Source organism: Bombina bombina, chromosome 1 (genome assembly GCF_027579735.1).
Source record: "Bombina bombina isolate aBomBom1 chromosome 1, aBomBom1.pri, whole genome shotgun sequence".
Classification (NCBI taxonomy): domain Eukaryota; kingdom Metazoa; phylum Chordata; class Amphibia; order Anura; family Bombinatoridae; genus Bombina; species Bombina bombina.
In genome coordinates this window covers 1,529,810,205-1,529,829,431 of record NC_069499.1, presented here as the reverse complement: position 1 = coordinate 1,529,829,431, position 19,227 = coordinate 1,529,810,205, and the positions used below count along the sequence as shown (strand labels likewise).

Sequence of the window (19,227 nt, the reverse complement as noted above, 5' to 3'; positions counted from 1 at the left end):
GGGGTTCCGTTTGAACCCTTACATTCCGTTGATATTAAGTTATTATCTTGGAAAGTTTTGTTTTTGGTTGCAATTTCTTCTGCTAGAAGAGTTTCAGAATTATCTGCTCTGCAGTGTTCTCCTCCTTATCTGGTGTTCCATGCAGATAAGGTGGTTTTACGTACTAAACCTGGTTTTCTTCCAAAAGTTGTTTCTAACAAAAACATTAACCAGGAGATTATCGTACCTTCTCTGTGTCAGAAACCAGTTTCAAAGAAGGAACGTTTGTTGCACAATTTGGATGTTGTTCGCGCTCTAAAATTCTATTTAGATGCTACAAAGGATTTTAGACAAACATCTTCCTTGTTTGTTGTGTATTCCGGTAAAAGGAGAGGTCAAAAAGCAACTTCTACCTCTCTCTCTTTTTGGATTAAAAGCATCATCAGATTGGCTTACGAGACTGCCGGACGGCAGCCTCCCGAAAGAATCACAGCTCATTCCACTAGGGCTGTGGCTTCCACATGGGCCTTCAAGAACGAGGCTTCTGTTGATCAGATATGTAGGGCAGCGACTTGGTCTTCACTGCACACTTTTACCAAATTTTACAAGTTTGATACTTTTGCTTCTTCTGAAGCTATTTTTGGGAGAAAGGTTTTGCAAGCCGTGGTGCCTTCCATTTAGGTGACCTGATTTGCTCCCTCCCTTCATCCGTGTCCTAAAGCTTTGGTATTGGTTCCCACAAGTAAGGATGACGCCGTGGACCGGACACACCTATGTTGGAGAAAACAAAATTTATGTTTACCTGATAAATTACTTTCTCCAACGGTGTGTCCGGTCCACGGCCCGCCCTGGTTTTTTTAATCAGGTCTGATAATTTATTTTCTTTAACTACAGTCACCACGGTACCATATGGTTTCTCCTATGCAAATATTCCTCCTTAACGTCGGTCGAATGACTGGGGTAGGCGGAGCCTAGGAGGGATCATGTGACCAGCTTTGCTGGGCTCTTTGCCATTTCCTGTTGGGGAAGAGAATATCCCACAAGTAAGGATGACGCCGTGGACCGGACACACCGTTGGAGAAAGTAATTTATCAGGTAAACATAAATTCTGTTTTTCAATATAAAAACTATAACTATTTTTCAATTTATTTGCTAACTGAATTTCTGTGGCTTTAATCAGAGTTTTCCATTTGATTAGGTATGCTTTGATTTCTGCTCTAAAAAAAGCTTTTGCAGTTTCCCAGAATCTCTCTCTTATTCAATTAAGATTTATGAAGAAACAAAATTCTTTCCATTTCTCCCTCAACCAATTTTTGAATTTTATATGTAAGAGATATTTTGGGGGACAAAAATGATCTTTGTTAATTTTTAGAGATACAACTGTGTGATCTGAGATTACAATTTCATTAACCAATTAATGACGTTGCTGGTCTTTATATGGAGCTTGTTTTTTCAATAGCACGGTTTTGTTGCCAGGAAATTTCAAGCCACTTGCAGGAGGGAGGGAGGCTATAATAGCGCAGTCTTGCCGCGGGCAGCAAGACCCGCACTACACAGGGCACATTGTGGATGTTAAAGGGTTAATATTATTTCCATTTCTATACCCAGCATATTTTTATTTATTAACAATAAATTATTCTAGAAAACGACTTATGGACCTTAGACTCGCATGTAAATGATCTTTGTTCAGGGTTCTGTACTCGCCAGATGTCTGAGTTTAAGGGATTTACCAAAACTGGAAAAACATTTTTGATTCTTTATTGTCAAGTCTAGAGGTAGAAGATCTCAATCTGTCCATCTTCGGATATAATACCATATTAAAACCACACACTATATTCGTCCCTGGGAACTCCAAATGTTTCGTATAAAGTTTTTCCCAAAATCTGTCTAATTTGTTGGGTCTATAAAGATTGAACAGTAATACTTTTAATGACCTTATCTTTGCAGCCTGTATGTTCATTCTTCTGTTGCTCAGTGGAAGAAGTGCCTCCATTCCATTAAACTTAAAGATTCCATTCTCAGCATTGTGTAAGTTATATTTTACTATTTTTATATTCTTTTGAACTTAAATTGGCATAAAACTAAGGTGATGTGGTAAACAGTTGCAAATAAGTGATTAAAAAGCAGCATTGTCCAATCAACATTTATGAATCAAGAATCTTCTGGGAATCCTATGTTTTTTATTATGATAGTCATTATGTTTGCATCCTGTGGCTTACAGCAGCAGTGAATGAGGTGTGCTTAATAGGCCTGCAATGCTGTCACAGCTATCCATGTTCCAGGTCAAAATGAAGGAGCAGAATTTCCTGGGTAAATTATTTTCTCAAGGAATGAAGGTTGGTGGCCCCCCGCACATATAATTTATTTGTATAGTGCTGAAAAGCTCCATAGAGCTGGGTACAGAGAGAGAGGTATATAATGACAAGGTTTTTGATAAGATACAAAAACAACAGAGTAAAGAAATCTAGTACAGGAGGAATATATACATATGTATGTTATCAAGAAGGTCAAATCGGACAAGCATAAAAGTGTTCTCGTTGCTCATGCATGGTTCATATGTTGTTCATATGTTGTTGTTTTTTTGGCCTTGTTCTACTGGCACCCTAAACTCTCTTGGTGGCACCCACAAATTTCAATAATTTAAATTGGGCTAGGATCTTCACAGATGAAATTGTGACAGGTTGGTGTGCAGTATTGAAACACTCAAGAGGCTTTGGTCTTCTCAAGAGGCTTCTCTTCTAGTAAATATTCAGGAGATTAAAGCTATGTATCTAAATATGAAGTACTAGGGTCATTTAGTTGTATTTACATAATTTGAATATCCTATAAAAAGTATTAGTCTGTTTCAAGGAGAATGCACAGCAGGACCGCTATGTCAGAAGATACTTGTGCTTTCAGGTGGGTGGAGAACAATTAATAGGCACATGGAAGTTGAACATAAAACTTTATTGGCTCAGATCTTGCAATTTTAAGAGGCTTTTCAATTTACTTCTATTATTGAATTTTCTTTGTTCTCTTGCTATTCTTTGTTAAAAACCATACTTAGGTAGGCCGAGGAGCTGCAGTGCACTACTGGGAGATTGCTGGTGATTAGTGGCTACACATATGTGCCTCGTGTCATTAGCTCACCAGATGTGTTCAACTAGCTCCCAGTAGTACATTACTCCTCTTAAACAGTCTTTAACTATGTGTTTAACTGGTTTGCAGGTGTTAAACACATAGTTATATACAAACAATAATGCAATAATAGAATGCCCCAGCACATTACAGCATATTCTTTTTACATTTTTATGTCCCTTTAAGAGCAGTCTTTTTCCATTTCAATTAAATGTTAACAGAATAAAAAAACAGATATTCTTAGACATCAAACTGTTTATCAATGAGAGTGGTGTCTTCAATTGGATGTTTGCTGTAGGTTATAACAAACTCTGAAAGCTTTATTTAAAAATATTCAATCAAACCAGGGGTTTTCATACCTGTCCTCAGGTTTCCCTAACAGGCCAGATGTTTAGGATTACCTAATCCTAGGATTACCACGTTCACTATCAGCTGATTACTTCACCTTTGCTCCAGTTCAGAAATCCTGAAAATGTGGCCTGAGGACAGGTTTGAAACCCCCAGAATTAATCTAATGGATTCTAACATCTCATCTGGTTCCCATTAATATCTGACATGTATACATTAACTTTCTTTCCTTTCTCAATATATATAATGTTTTAACATAAGTGTTAAAGGCACATTAGTTCCCCATAAAATGCTGATTCCAAAATCATGACATTGCATCTTTATACATTGTGAGTACAGTGCACTAATTTATTTATAGTCACGGGCCTCAGCAGATTCTAGAGGAGTTTAACCATTCCATTGACTGCAAAATAATGCACATTTCTCCAACATTGGTGTGTCCGGTCCACGGCGTCATCCATAACTTGTGGGAATATTCTCTTCCCCAACAGGAAATGGCAAAGAGCACAGCAAAAGCTGTCCATATAAGCCCTCCTAGGCTCCGCCCACCCCAGTCATTCTCTTTGCCGCTGAACAAGCAGCATCTCCACGGAGATGGTGAAGAGTATGTGGTGTTTAGTTGTAGTTTTTTATTCTACTATCAAGAGTTTGTTATTTTAAAATAGTGCTGGTATGTACTATTTACTCTGAAACAGAAAAAGATGAAGAGTTCTGTTTGTGAGAGGAATATGATTTTAGCAGCAGTAACTAAAATCGTTTGCTGTTTCCACATAGGACTGTTGAGATGAGATAACTTCAGTTGGGGGAAACAGTTGGCAGACTTTTCTGCTTAAGGTATGACTAGCCATATTTCTAACAAGACTGTGTAATGCTGGAAGGCTGTCATTTTCCCCATCATGGGGACCGGTAAGCCATTTTCTTAGTTTCAAACAGAATAAAGGGCTTAATATGGGCTATAAAACTGGTAGACACTTTTATGGGCTAGATCGATTGCTTTATTTGGGCATTTTATACAGCTTGATATTGAAATTCACACTTTATAACTTTGGGGAACGTTTTTTTTTTTGTTTTTTTTTAAATTATTTTATTTGTATCAAGAGATAATAACAAAAGCATATGTTTTACAAAAAAAAAAAAAAAATTTTACAAAATATACTAAAACATGAAAACAAGAGAGTACACCTCAGATATGTTGTATCGAATTGCATCTAAGTCACTGGATATCTCCACCTAGCGATTACTAGTGATCTCAACATTACAGTGTCTGGTCATATACTATATATACAAAATCCCCAAAACGACCAACATATGCAGAAAAGATATTACATCCAATTACAAGCGGTCGCTAACATTCTCGACCGAGCTAACCTATCTATATTTCGTCACTATAGTTATACTACTGCAAATTTAAACAAACAAGACCCCACCTTAGATATATATAGTGGGCTCCAGCACTCCTGCCCCAATACGCCTGGACTCCTCTCGCCTATGAGCCCCTCTCTTCCCCTCCCTTCCCCCCTCTCCTCTTGATCTGCCTATTTGGTTACAACTTACATATCAGTGTATAATATATGACCAGGAATGGTACACATTCATCAGTCAACCAAAATTACCACAAAATACCTGACAAACAGACCACATCGAAAAAGAAAACAGAAAAAAACAAAACAAAAAAAAAAACAAAAAAGTCCCTCTCATCCCGCCCCCACCCCCCCCCCCCCGACCCTCACTCCGCGTCCTCCGCCCAGTTCTCGGGAAAATGGCCTGCTAGAATATTTGTCAAAACGTACTCGGATTCCCTAAATGGTTTAATCATTTTTTTCTGATAAGCTGGTGGCAGGGATCTTATAAATTTCTCCCATTTTCTGAAGAACGCGGGCAAGTATTGATCGTGCGGGAAGGGCATGTTGTACTGCTCTGTTGTATATTGACTGACTACCGCCGCTTTAAGTTGAACCAATGTGGGTGCCGAACATGACTTCCATAGTTTAAAGATGAGATTGCGCCCCGTTAGTATTATTGTGTTTATAAGGTGATAATTTTTTTTAAGACCTTGATATCTCACCAAAAAGAAAATCTCAATGGGAACTAACTCATGCTCCAATTTTAAAACCATGTTCATCCAATATGCGATCTTACTCCAAAATTGTTGAGTTTTTGGGCAGCCCCATAGACAATGGAATAAGTCTGCATCCATCCGCGAGCATCTGGAGCATAAAACCTTTGCATTATACCATTTAGAAAGCATGCCGGGGGTAAAATACCTCTTGAGCCCAATTTTTATCTGAGATTCTCTCCAAACGGTGGGGACCCAATTCTGTTGAATAATTTTAAAACTTCCTACAATGGTTTGCTCATCTATATCAGGGAATTGGATAGACCATTTAGAAATCATCTCGCCTACCTGTAAATCCGAAGCTTTCTGAATTACAAGTTGATATAAAGGGGAAATTCCAAATTTCCCTGCTGCATACAGGGAGATCCTGGGCTGTAACTCACCCAAAGACCAATTATTCCCGAAGTTATTATGCAACTCCTGTAGGAAATGTCTGACTTGAAGGTAGGCGTAAAATTCTCGCGACCCTAGACTGAATTTATTTGCAATTTCAGTATAGGTTAATAGATATCCGCCAGGTCTCCGAAATTGACTCATGGCATTTAAGCCTTTCAAATCCCAGTCTTTAAATATCTGACTTGAGAGTCCAGGGCAAAAATTGGGATTACCACATATGGGTAAATATTGTGAGAGATACGGGGAGTAATCTAACGCAGTACACAACCTCTGCCATGCTATAATTATATTCCTAAACGTGGACAGACTAAATATGTTCGAAGGGAGAGAGGTCATCGGGCAATGTAATAAAGCCTTCAGATTAAAGGGGGCCACTACCCGCGACTCCCAAATGGACGCCGAGATCTGGTCCTTACCCGTTATCCAATCTAATGCAAATCTAGCTATGATCACTAGATTATACATCTGAATGTTAGGAAGTGCGAGGCCAGCTGCCAGCTTAGAATTCATGAGTCGATGAACGGCAATCCGTGGTTTACTCCCTTTCCATAGAAATCTGGAGCAAGCACTATTATATGCGACAATGTCTTTATGGTGTAGAAATATCGGAATATTTTGAAATATGTACATAAGTTTCGGGAAAATAATTGATTTAATTAATGTTACCCGTGCAGATAAAGAAATAGGCAGTGAAGTCCATTCCTCCAGTTTTTTTTTACAGCAACTAACCCCGAACGCGTAATTCAACTTGTACCAATCCTCTGGGTTTCTGGAAATATAGAGCCCCAAATAGTTAATCTGAGAGACTTCCACAAAGGGATGTTTTACGTCACCTAAAGGATTTCTATAGAGCCACATTAATTCTGATTTCAATGTGTTAACCCGGAATCCGGAGATCTCACCAAACTCCTGGATAATATCCTGGAGAATTGGCAACGAAACCGAAAGATTAGATAGACATATCAATAGATCATCCGCATATGATAGAAGGACCAGTTTCTCACCTGCAAACGAAATACCTGCTAGTTCTTGACGTAATCGTATGGCCAGTGGTTCCAAACTGATATTAAATAATAGGGGGGATAGTGGACACCCCTGTCTGGTCCCTCTATGCATAATGAATCGTTGGGAGGTCACATTGTTAATAATGACCGATGAAGTGGGGGCACGTTTTTTTACGTCAGGCACTGGTTTAGACACCTTCCCAGTCAGGAAGGGCCTTCTATGTAGTAGGCAGAGCCTCATTTTCGCGCCATTACTGCGCAGTTACTTTTGAGAGCAGGACATGCAGCTGCATGTGTGTGGGTCTGGAAGTAGTTGAAAAGGTTCCTAGAAGGCTTCATTTGGTATCGTATACCCCCCTGAGTTTGGTAAAGTCGCAGCAAAGGCTGTAGCTGGGACTGTAGAGGGGTTAAAACTGTAAACGGCTTCGGTTCCATCATTTTAAGGGTTAAAGGTCTGAAATTTGGGGTGCAATGCTTTGAATGCTTTAAGACACTGTGGTGAAAATTTGGTTAAAATTGAACAATTCCTTCATAGTTTTTCACATATTCAGTAAAAAAGTGTGCCCTGTTTAAAATTTAAAGAGACAGTAACGGTTTTGTTTTAAAACGGTTTTTGTATTTTATTGACAAGTTTAAGCCTGTTTAACATGTCTGTGCCTTCAGATAAACTATGTTCTGTATGTATGGAAGCCAATGTGTCTCCCCCTTCAAAATTGTGTGATAATTGTGCCATAGCGTCCAAACAAAGTAAGGACAGTACTGCCACAGATAGTAAAGTTGCCCAAGATGATTCATCAGATGAAGGGAGTAGACATAGTTCTACATCATCTCCTTCTGTGTCTACACCAGTTTTGCACACGCAGGAGACCCCTAGTACTTCTAGCGCGCCAATGCTTGTTACTATGCAACAATTGACGGCAGTAATGGATAACTCCGTAGCAAATATTTTATCCAAAATGCCTGCATTTCAGAGAAAGCGCGATTGCTCTGTTTTAAACACTGTAGAGCAGGAGGGCGCTGATGATAATTGCTCTGTCATACCCTCACACCAATCTGAAGTGGCCATGAGGGAGGTTTTGTCAGATGGGGAAATTTCTGATTCAGGTAGAATTTCTCAACAGGCAGAACCTGATGTTGTGACATTTAAATTTAACTTAGAGTATCTCCGCGCACTGCTTAAGGAGGTGCTATCTACTCTGGATGATTGTGACAACCTGGTCATTCCAGAAAAATTGTGCAAGATGGACAAGTTCCTAGAGGTTCCGGTGCACCCCAACGCTTTTCCTATACCCAAGCGGGTGGCGGACATAGTGAATAAGGAGTGGGAGAAGCCCGGCATACCTTTTGTCCCCCCTCCTATATTTAAGAAATTATTTCCTATGGTCGACCCCAGAAAGGACTTATGGCAGACAGTCCCTAAGGTCGAGGGGGCAGTTTCTACACTAGCTAAGCGCACTACTATTCCTATCGAGGATAATTGTGCTTTCAAAGATCCTATGGATAAAAAATTGGAGGGTTTGCTTAAAAAGATTTTTGTACAGCAAGGTTACCTCCTGCAACCTATTTCGTGCATTATTCCTGTCACTACAGCAGCGTGGTTCTGGTTCGAGGAACTAGAAAAGTCGCTCAGTAGAGAGACTCCGTATGAGGAGGTTATGGACAGAATTCACGCACTTAAGTTAGCTAATTCCTTTATTTTAGATGCCGCTTTGCAGTTAGCTAGATTAGCGGCGAAAAATTCAGGGTTTGCAATTGTGGCGCGCAGAGCGCTCTGGCTAAAGTCTTGGTCAGCGGATGTATCTTCCAAGACAAAATTGCTTAATATCCCTTTCAAGGGTAAAACCCTTTTTGGGCCAGAGTTGAAAGAGATTATCTCAGACATCACTGGGGGTAAGGGCCACGCCCTCCCACAAGATAGGCCTTTCAAGGCCAAGAATAAGTAATTTTCGTTCCTTTCGCAATTTCAGGAACGGACCGGCCTCCAACTCTGCAGCCTCTAGACAAGAGGGTAATGCTTCGCAAACCAAACCAGCTTGGAAACCGATGCAAGGCTGGAACAAGGGTAAGCAAGCCAAGAAGCCTGCTGCTGCTACCAAAACAGCATGAAGGAGTAGCCCCCGATCCGGGACCGGATCTAGTAGGGGGCAGACTCTCTCTCTTCGCTCAGGCTTGGGCAAGAGATGTTCAGGATCCCTGGGCACTAGAAATAGTTTCTCAGGGTTATCTTCTGGAATTCAAGGAACTACCCCCAAGGGGAAGGTTCCACATGTCTCACTTATCTTCAAACCAAATAAAGAGACAGGCATTATTACATTGTGTAGAAGACCTGTTAAAAATGGGAGTGATACATCCAGTTCCAACTGTGGAACAAGGAATGGGGTTTTACCCAAATCTGTTTGTAGTTCCCAAAAAAGAGGAAACTTTCAGACCAATTCTGGATTTAAAGATTCTAAACAAATTTCTCAGAGTGCCATCGTTCAAAATGGAAACTATTCGAACGATTTTACCTTCAATCCAGGAGGGTCAATTTAAGACTACTGTGGATCTAAAGGATGCGTATCTACATATTCCTATCCACAAAGATCATCATCAGTTCCTAAGGTTCGCCTTTCTGGACAAACATTACCAGTTTGTGGCTCTCCCATTTGGGCTAGCCACTGCTCCAAGGATTTTCACAAAGGTACTCGGGTCCCTTCTAACGGTTCTAAGACCAAGGGGCATTGCAGTGGCACCTTACTTGGACGACATTCTGATACAAGCGTCGTCTCTTTCAAAGGCAAAGGCTCACACAGACATCGTTCTGGCCTTTCTCAGATCTCACGGGTGTAGGGCTGCAACTAACGATTATTTTCATAATCGATTAATCGGCCGATTATTTTTTCGATTAATCGACTAATCGGATAAAAAGAGAATCAATAATAGTTTTCTATGTTTAAATAAAATCCACATAATGAGTGTTACAAATATAAACTTCAGACTAAAACTTTACATTAACACAACTGTTTCTTCAATTTTTAAGCAGCAGAGCACAGTTTTATAATTAAACAAAACAAAACCACAAACAGTTTGAAAAGAGGTAGAACTAGAAAGAGTTAGACTATCACTGTTAATAACATTCTGTTATTCACTCTTTCAGAAACTTTGCATTGAAATGCAAAAATCTCAACATGTCCACATGCTTCTGGCTAAGGCTGGTTCTCTGTTTGCAGGTATATTTCCTGCAGCAGAGAAAAGGCTGTTGAGGTGTATAAGTAGGGTTTTGACAATTTCACCAAAGTGGGATATTTATCTTTGTTAGCTCTTCACCAATGCTAAGTGTTTTCTACCTTGGCAAGGGGCCTCTCAATAAAGTAGCCCTTGACTTCATTCTAACATAAAAATATCTTGAATATCTATATGCAATGGTAAATAACCAGCTATAAGGTTAGGGGAAATATCTAATCCGCTCTAAAAATAACGAATATATACTTATAAAGGTTGAATCTGGTACATATTATCACAATTTATTAAAAATATAAAAAAACAATAAAAAACAAAATCGGAAGCGCTAAGGACTGTATATCAATAACAGGACAAAGCCTTACACATTTATTTATACAGTACATATAATCAGCAATAGCAAGCAATACGCTAATAATTGTGCAAACAGATAATAGTGCACATCAATTTAAATAACTCCCATCAATCTAGGGGCTAGGTGTAAACAACAAGCTTGGCACTATATCATGCAAAGCATAGTTCCAAATCACCAGATTTAATATAAACAATCCAAATGATGACTATTATATCTGGGTTGCACATAAGCCAGGGGTAGTTGTAAACGTATACTGTCCTGAAAAAGTGAAAAGTAAATGTCTGTAGACGTCCTTTAGGCTAAGGACATAACCATAAAACACAATACAATATGCAGGAGTTCATTGGAGTGAAGCAGCTGGTGTTGTGCACAGTCCAACTAATTGCAAACCAACTAATCGATTAATCGATTATGATATTCGTTGACAACTATTTTCATAATCGATTATTATCGATTATGACTATTAGTTGTTGCAGCTCTACACGGGTGGAAGGTGAACATAGAAAAGAGTTCCCTGTCTCCGTCGACAAGAGTTCCTTTCTTGGGGACAATAATAGATTCTTTAGAAATGAAGATTTTCCTGACAGATGTCAGAAAGTCAAAACTTCTAAACGCTTGTCAAGTTCTTCACTCTGTTCCACGACCTTCCATAGCTCAGTGCATGGAAGTAGTAGGGTTGATGGTTGCAGCAATGGACATAGTTCCTTTTGCGCGAATTCATCTAAGACCATTACAACTGTGTATGCTGAAACAGTGGAATGGGGACTATACAGACTTGTCTCCAGTGATTCAAGTAGATCAGAAGACCAGAGACTCACTCCGTTGGTGGCTAACCCAGGATCACCTGTCCCAGGGAATGAGCTTCCGCAGACCAGAGTGGGTCATCGTCACGACCGACGCCAGTCTAGTGAGCTGAAGCGCGGTCTGGGACTCCCTGAAAGCTCAGGGTCTATGGTCTCGGTAAGAGTCTCTTCTCCTGATAAACATTCTGGAACTGAGAGCGATATTCAATACTCTCAGGGCTTGGCCTCAACTAGCAAAGTCCAAAAAGAGAGAAAAAATTCGCCAGGCACCTCAAATTTAAAAATTAAACTTTTATTGAAACAAAGTTAAAACATGGAGAGAGAGGGGATAAAACACCCCTAAAGTTATACAGATTCATAAGATTCCAATCAGACAACATGACGACTGTTGCTTACATCAACCATCAGGGGGGGAACAAGGAGTTCCCTGGCGATGAGAGAAGTGACCAAAATCATAAAATGGGCGGAGGATCACTCCTGCCACCTATCTGCGATCCACATCCCAGGAGTGGAAAACTGGGAGGTGGATTATCTGAGTCGTCAGACATTCCATCCGGGGGAGTGGGAACTCCACCCGGAGATATTTGCCCAGTTGACTCAATTATGGGGCATTCCAGACATGGATCTGATGGCGTCTCGTCAGAACTTCAAGGTTCCTTGCTACGGGTCCAGATCCAGGGATCCCAAGGCGACTCTAGTGGATGCATTAGTAGCGCCTTGGGCCTTCAACCTAGCTTATGTGTTTCCACCGTTTCCTCTCATTCCCAGGCTGGTAGCCAGGATCAAACAGGAGAGGGCCTCGGTGATCTTGATAGCTCCTGCGTGGCCACACAGGACTTGGTATGCAGACCTGGTGAATATGTCATCGGCTCCACCATGGAAGCGACCTTTGAGACAGGATCTTCTTGTACAGGGTCCATTCGAACATCCAAATCTAGTTTCCCTCCAGCTGACGGCTTGGAAATTGAACGCTTGATTTTATCTAAGCGTGGGTTTTCGGATTCTGTGATAGATACTCTGGTTCAAGCCAGAAAACCTGTAACTAGAAAAATTTACCATAAAATATGGAAAAGATATATCTGTTGGTGTGAATCCAAGGGATTCTCATGGAGTAAGATCAAAATTCCTAGGATCATTTCTTTTCTTCAAGAAGGTTTGGATAAGGGATTATCAGCGAGTTCTCTAAAAGGACAGATTTCTGCTTTATCTGTCTTGTTACACAAACGACTGGCAGCTGTGCCAGATGTTCAAGCTTTTGTTCAGGCTTTGGTCAGGATCAAGCCTGTTTACAGACCTTTGACTCCTCCCTGGAGTCTGAATTTAGTTCTTTCAGTTCTTCAAGGGGTTCCGTTTGAACCTCTACATTCCATAGATATCAAGATGTTATCTTGGAAAGTTCTGTTTTTGGTTGCCATTTCTTCTGCTAGAAGAGTTTCTGAGTTATCTGCTCTGCAGTGTAATTTGCCCTATCTGGTGTTCCATTCAGATAAGGTTGTTTTGCGTACTAAACCTGGTTTCCTTCCAAAGGTTGTTTCCAACAAGAATATTAACCAGGAAATAGTTGTGCCTTCTTTGTGTCCGAATCCAGTTTCAAAGAAGGAACGTTTGTTACACAATTTAGATGTAGTTCGTGCTTTAAAGTTCTATTTAGAAGCAACAAAGGATTTCAGACAAACGTCTTCTCTGTTTGTCGTTTATTCTGGCAAGAGGAGAGGTCAAAAAGCTACTGCTACCTCTCTTTCCTTTTGGCTGAAAAGCATCATCTGATTGGCTTATGAGACTGCCGGACGGCAGCCTCCCGAACACATCACAGCTCACTCTACTAGGGCTGTGGCTTCCACATGGGCCTTCAAGAACGAGGCTTCTGTTGATCAGATATGTAAGGCAGCGACTTGGTCTTCCCTGCACACTTTTGCCAAATTCTACAAATTTGATACTTTAGCTTCTTCGGAGGCTATTTTTGGGAGAAAGGTTTTGCAAGCCGTGGTGCCTTCCGTTTAGGTAACCTGATTGGCTCCCTCCCTTCATCCGTGTCCTAAAGCTTTGGTATTGGTTCCCACAAGTTATGGATGACGCCGTGGACTGGACACACCAATGTTGGAGAAAACAGAATTTATGCTTACCTGATAAATTACTTTCTCCAACGGTGTGTCCGGTCCACGGCCCGCCCTGGTTTTTTAATCAGGTTTGATGAATTTCTTTCTTTAACTACAGTCACCACGGCACCCTATGGTTTCTCCTGTTTTTCTCCTGTCCGTCGGTCGAATGACTGGGGTGGGCGGAGCCTAGGAGGGACTATATGGACAGCTTTTGCTGTGCTCTTTGCCATTTCCTGTTGGGGAAGAGAATATTCCCACAAGTTATGGATGACGCCGTGGACCGGACACACCGTTGGAGAAAGTAATTTATCAGGTAAGCATAAATTCTGTTTTTTATGCCCAAATTACTTTTTAAAATCGTTTTAAACTATTTGTTCTTGTGCAGATTGTTGTTTTGTATACATCATAGATGATGATTATATGTAACTCAATTTGCTATTTTTCTTTTTCGTTGCAGACATGTAAAAGGAATTGTATTAGTTGCTTTGGCTGATGGAACGTTGGCAATATTCCACCGAGGAGTTGGTAGGTTTGATATGATAATGGACCTTTTGGTTAAAGAAAAAATATGTAAACAAGAAGGTTTAGAGTAAATCATGCTCCCAGTGGGAGATGTAAGAGAGGTACAAAAATTTGATGGCATTAAGAGTCCACAAATCCATTCTAATTACTAGTGGGAATTCAATTCCTGGCCACCAGGAGGAGGCAAAGAACACCCCAGCAAAGCTTTAAAGGGACACTGAACCCAATTTTTTTCTTTCATGATTCAGATAGAGCATGCAATTTTAAGCAACTTTCTAATTTACTCCTATTATGAAATTATTTCTTAATTCTCTTGGTATCTTTATTTGAAAGGCAAGAATGTAAGTTTAGATGCCGGCCCATTTTTGGTGAACACACTGTGGTGTTGTTGCTGATTGGTGGATAAATTCACCCACCAATAAACAAGTGCTTTCCGTGGTACTGAACCAAAAAATAGCTTAGATTTCTTCTTTTTCAAATAAAGAAAGCAAGAGAACGAAGAAAAATTGATAATAGGAGTAAATTAGAAAGTTGCTTAAATTTGCATGCTCTATCTGAATCACAAAAGAAAAAATTTGGGTTCAGTGTCCCTTTAAGTATCCTCCCACTTCCCACAATCCCCCAGTCATTCTTTGCCTTGTACATCAGGAGACTGTGCGAAGATGGTGTCTGAAGATATTTAATCCTTTAATGGGTAGTTTAACTGCAAGCAAGGATTGGGGCAATGCTGTGTCCACGTAATCCTCTTTAGTAAGAGTTGTGGTGGCTTTTAGCAGTTGGAAGTCGGTGAGGTAGTCCTTGCTTCTCTTCCAACATTTATGCTAACCCCTATATAAAAATTCAGGGTTGTCTACTTTGCTATTCTTTTTCTTTAGGTCCCTGTCAGAGGTCGGCTGAGTCTTTTATACCTGAGAAGCTGTTCCTGCCTTGCAGATATATTCCACAGGTAAGTGTGTTTTGCCTTCTAGGTTTGAAGGCCATAGCTCTTAAGAGGTTAATCCTGCAAGTGGAAAATGGGGACTTAATTATCTCATTATATGGAGATATTTCTGGAGCGCAGCAGAAGCAGGGCACTGTACTGCCTTAGGAGGAGGTTTTTTGGGGTTAACGGATTTATGTTGCTTAGAGGGAGCCCTTGAGTGTTTAATGGGCTACTTAGCAATTTGATTTTTATCAGCTTTATTCAATGTATCTGATAATAGGAAGTGTGTATTAATGGAACTGTAAGCCCTTGTTAGCGCTTAAGGGTCTAGTAAACATTTTCTATTTGAGACTGAGCGCCTGATATTCGCACGCTTCCCCCCCAATGTCACAATAGTTTTTACTTGCAATCACGTGACAGTACGGCTCTTCCGCTCAGCGGATGTCTGAGCTTCTGATTTACTGACAACACCAGTGCTTATAACGATCTCTGCTATCGGACTGTCTTCTGAGTGTCCGACTTCACATTATCTTGTGGTTGTGAGGTGGAGGAGGAGGAGCAGCGTTTCAGAGCTTCTCTATAAGAATAGCGTTTGTTTTGCATATTTGGTCACCGGAGGGGTGATATAGAGGTGCTTGCCTTTTTCTTTTTTGAATCCCTGCATAGTTTTTGGGATTATATGTAAATATTTATTTGGCTAAAATTTTAGATAATTTTTTTTAAAGTGATTACCTCTGTGAACATATACTTGTTAGGTCATTGTGGATTCTGATAAGAATATATCTTTGTCCTTTGACAAATGCTTATATTGCCTTGAAGCTCAGGTTATTCCTCCTGTGCAGTTTTGTTCCACTTGTGTGAATAAAATGTTACTTTCCAAAAGTAAAGATTCCCTCTCAGAGCCGTCTGTCTCAGGATGATATTGTCCATGACATGCCTCATCTTTCTCCTCAGACGTCCCAATCTTTGGCAGTTACACAAGCAGTACCCTGTGGTTCCTCTGTCAGCTCCTAGGGGTGTGTTTTTACCAGGTGATTTTGCTGTGCAACTGACTTCTGCAGTTTTGGCAGCTCTGAGTGCCTTACCTATTTTAGGTAAACAAAAGAGAAAATCTAAGAACATTTATTTCATGTAAATGGCAAGAGTCCATGAGCTAGTGACGTATGGGATATACATTCCTTACAGGAGGGGCAAAGTTTCCCAACCCTCAAAATGCCTATAAATACACCTCCCACCACACTCACACCATAGTTTTACAAACTTTGCCTCCTATGGAGGTGGTGAAGTAAGTCTGTGCTTGATTTCTTCTATGATAAGACCACCTAAGCATTTTGAAGCACAATTCCTCTCGGAGTACAGTGTTTGTCAGAAGGATGTGAAGAGAGTATCGCCTGTTGATTTTTATGGTTTCAATCATGGGAAATCTTTTCAAGGGTTCTCGGTTATCGGTCGTAGGGATTCATCTCCTACCTCCCTTTTCAGATCGACTATATACTCTTATACCATTACCTCTGCTGATAGTTTTCAGTACTGGTTTGGCTGTCTGCTCTATGTGGATGGGTGTCTTTCGGTAAGTATGTATCATTGTTTAAGACACTCTCAGCTATGTTTGGCGCTTTATGTATTAATATAAAGATTTAAATATATGTATTTACTTATATTTGCCATGAGTCAGGTCTATGTGTATTTCCCTTTGCAGTCTTGCAGTTTCAGTATGAGAATCATGTTTTAGGAAGTTATTTCTTTCATGTAATTAGCAAGAGTCCATGAGCTAGTGACGTATGGGATATACATTCCTACCAGGAGGGGCAAAGTTTCCCAAACCTTAAAATGCCTATAAATACACCCCTCACCACACCCACAATTCAGTTTTACAAACTTTGCCTCCTATGGAGGTGGTGTGAAGTAAGTTTGTGCTAGATTCTACGTTGATATGCGCTCCGCAGCAGGTTGGAGCCCGGTTTACCTCTCAGCGTGCAGTGAATGTCAGAGGGATGTGAGGAGAGTATTGCCTGTTTGAATTCAATGATCTCCTTCTACGGGGTCTATTTCATAGGTTCTCTGTTATCGGTCGTAGAGATTCATCTCTTACCTCCCTTTTCAGATCGACGATATACTCTTATAAATATACCATTACCTCTGCTGATTTTCGTTTCAGTACTGGTTTGGCTTTCTACAAACATGTAGATGAGTGTCCTGGGGTAAGTAAGTCTTATTTTCTGTGACACTCTAAGCTATGGTTGGGCACTTTTTTTAATAAAGTTCTAAATATATGTATTCAAACATTTATTTGCCTTGACTCAGGATGTTCAACATTCCTTATTTTCAGAAAGTCAGTTTCATATTTGGGATAATGCATTTGAATCAAATATTTTTCTTACCTTAAAGATTTGACTTTTTTCCCTGTGGGCTGTTAGGCTCGCGGGGGCTGAAAATGCTTCATTTTATTGTCTCATTTTTGGCGCGGACTTTTTTGGCGCAAAAAATCTTTTCTGTTTCCGGCGTTATACGTGTCGCCGGAAGTTGCGTCATTTTTGACGTTCTTTTGCGCCAAAAAATGTCGGCGTTCCGGACGTGGCGTCATTTTTGGCGCCAAAAGCATTTAGGCGCCAAATAATGTGGGCGTCTTATTTGGCGCTAAAAAAATATGGGCGTCGCTTTTGTCTCCACATTATTTAAGTCTCATTATTTATTGCTTCTGGTTGCTAGAAGCTTGTTCACTGGCATTTTTTCCCATTCCTGAAACTGTCATTTAAGGAATTTGATCAATTTTGCTTTATATGTTGTTTTTTCTCTTACATATTGCAAGATGTCTCACGTTGCATCTGAGTCAGAAGATACTTCAGGAAAATCGCTGTCTGGTGCTGGAACTACCAAAGCTAAGTGTATCTGCTGTAAACTTTTGGTAGCTATTCCTCCAGCTGTTGTTTGTATTAATTGTCATGACAAACTTGTTAATGCAGATAATATTTCCTTTAGTAATGTACCATTACCTGTTGCAGTTCCATCAACATCTAATGTTCAGAATGTTCCTGATAACATAAGAGATTTTGTTTCTGAATCCATCAAGAAGGCTATGTCTGTTATTCCTCCTTCTAGTAAACATAAAAAATCTTTCTCCAACATAGGTGTGTCCGGTCCACGGCGTCATCCTTACTTGTGGGATATTCTCTTCCCCAACAGGAAATGGCAAAGAGCCCAGCAAAGCTGGTCACATGATCCCTCCTAGGCTCCGCCTACCCCAGTCATTCTCTTTGCCGTTGTACAGGCAACATCTCCACGGAGATGGCTTAGAGTTTTTTAGTGTTTAACTGTAGTTTTTATTATTCAATCAAGAGTTTGTTATTTTAAAATAGTGCTGGTATGTACTATTTACTCTGAAACAGAAAAGAGATGAAGATTTCTGTTTGTAAGAGGAAAATGATTTTAGCAACCGTTACTAAAATCCATGGCTGTTCCACACAGGACTGTTGAGAGGAATTAACTTCAGTTGGGGGAACAGTGAGCAGTCTTTTGCTGCTTGAGGTATGACACATTCTAACAAGACGATGTAATGCTGGAAGCTGTCATTTTCCCTATGGGATCCGGTAAGCCATGTTTATTCAGAAAGTAAATAAGGGCTTCACAAGGGCTTATTAAGACTGTAGACTTTTTCTGGGCTAAATCGATTCATATATTACACATATTTAGCCTTGAGGAATCATTTAATCTGGGTATTTTGATAAAATAATATCGGCAGGCACTGTTTTAGACACCTTATTCTTTAGGGGCTTTCCCTAATCATAGGCAGAGCCTCATTTTCGCGCCGGTATTGCGCACTTGTTTTTGAGAGGCATGACATGCAGTCGCATGTGTGAGGAGCTGTGATACATAGAAAAGACTTTCTGAAGGCATCATTTGGTATCGTATTCCCCTTTGGGCTTGGTTGGGTCTCAGCAAAGCAGATACCAGGGACTGTAAAGGGGTTAAAGTTAAAAACGGCTCCGGTTCCGTTATTTTAAGGGTTAAAGCTTCCAAATTTGGTGTGCAATACTTTTAAGGCTTTAAGACACTGTGGTGAAATTTTGGTGAATTTTGAACAATTCCTTCATACTTTTTCGCAATTGCAGTAATAAAGTGTGTTCAGTTTAAAATTTAAAGTGACAGTAACGGTTTTATTTTAAAACGTTTTTTGTACTTTGTTATCAAGTTTATGCCTGTTTAACATGTCTGAACTACCAGATAGACTGTGTTCTGAATGTGGGGAAGCCAGGGTTCCTTCTCATTTAAATAAATGTGATTTATGTGACACTGAAAATGATGCCCAAGATGATTCCTCAAGTGAGGGGAGTAAGCATGGTACTGCAT

At 40.2% G+C, this 19,227-nt stretch overlaps 1 protein-coding gene across 4 annotated transcripts in view; it reads left to right on the top strand.

Moving 5' to 3' along the window:
* Window positions 1-19,227, top strand: part of SPAG9 (sperm associated antigen 9) — an 828,940-nt gene that overhangs the window by 700,259 nt on the left and 109,454 nt on the right. For all 4 annotated transcript variants that reach the window (XM_053708414.1, XM_053708433.1, XM_053708441.1 and 1 more), the window contains 2 exons: window positions 1,927-2,007; window positions 13,894-13,961. In XM_053708414.1, coding sequence (XP_053564389.1) covers window positions 1,927-2,007; window positions 13,894-13,961 — 149 coding nt within the window. The remainder of the gene's footprint in view (window positions 1-1,926; window positions 2,008-13,893; window positions 13,962-19,227) is intronic.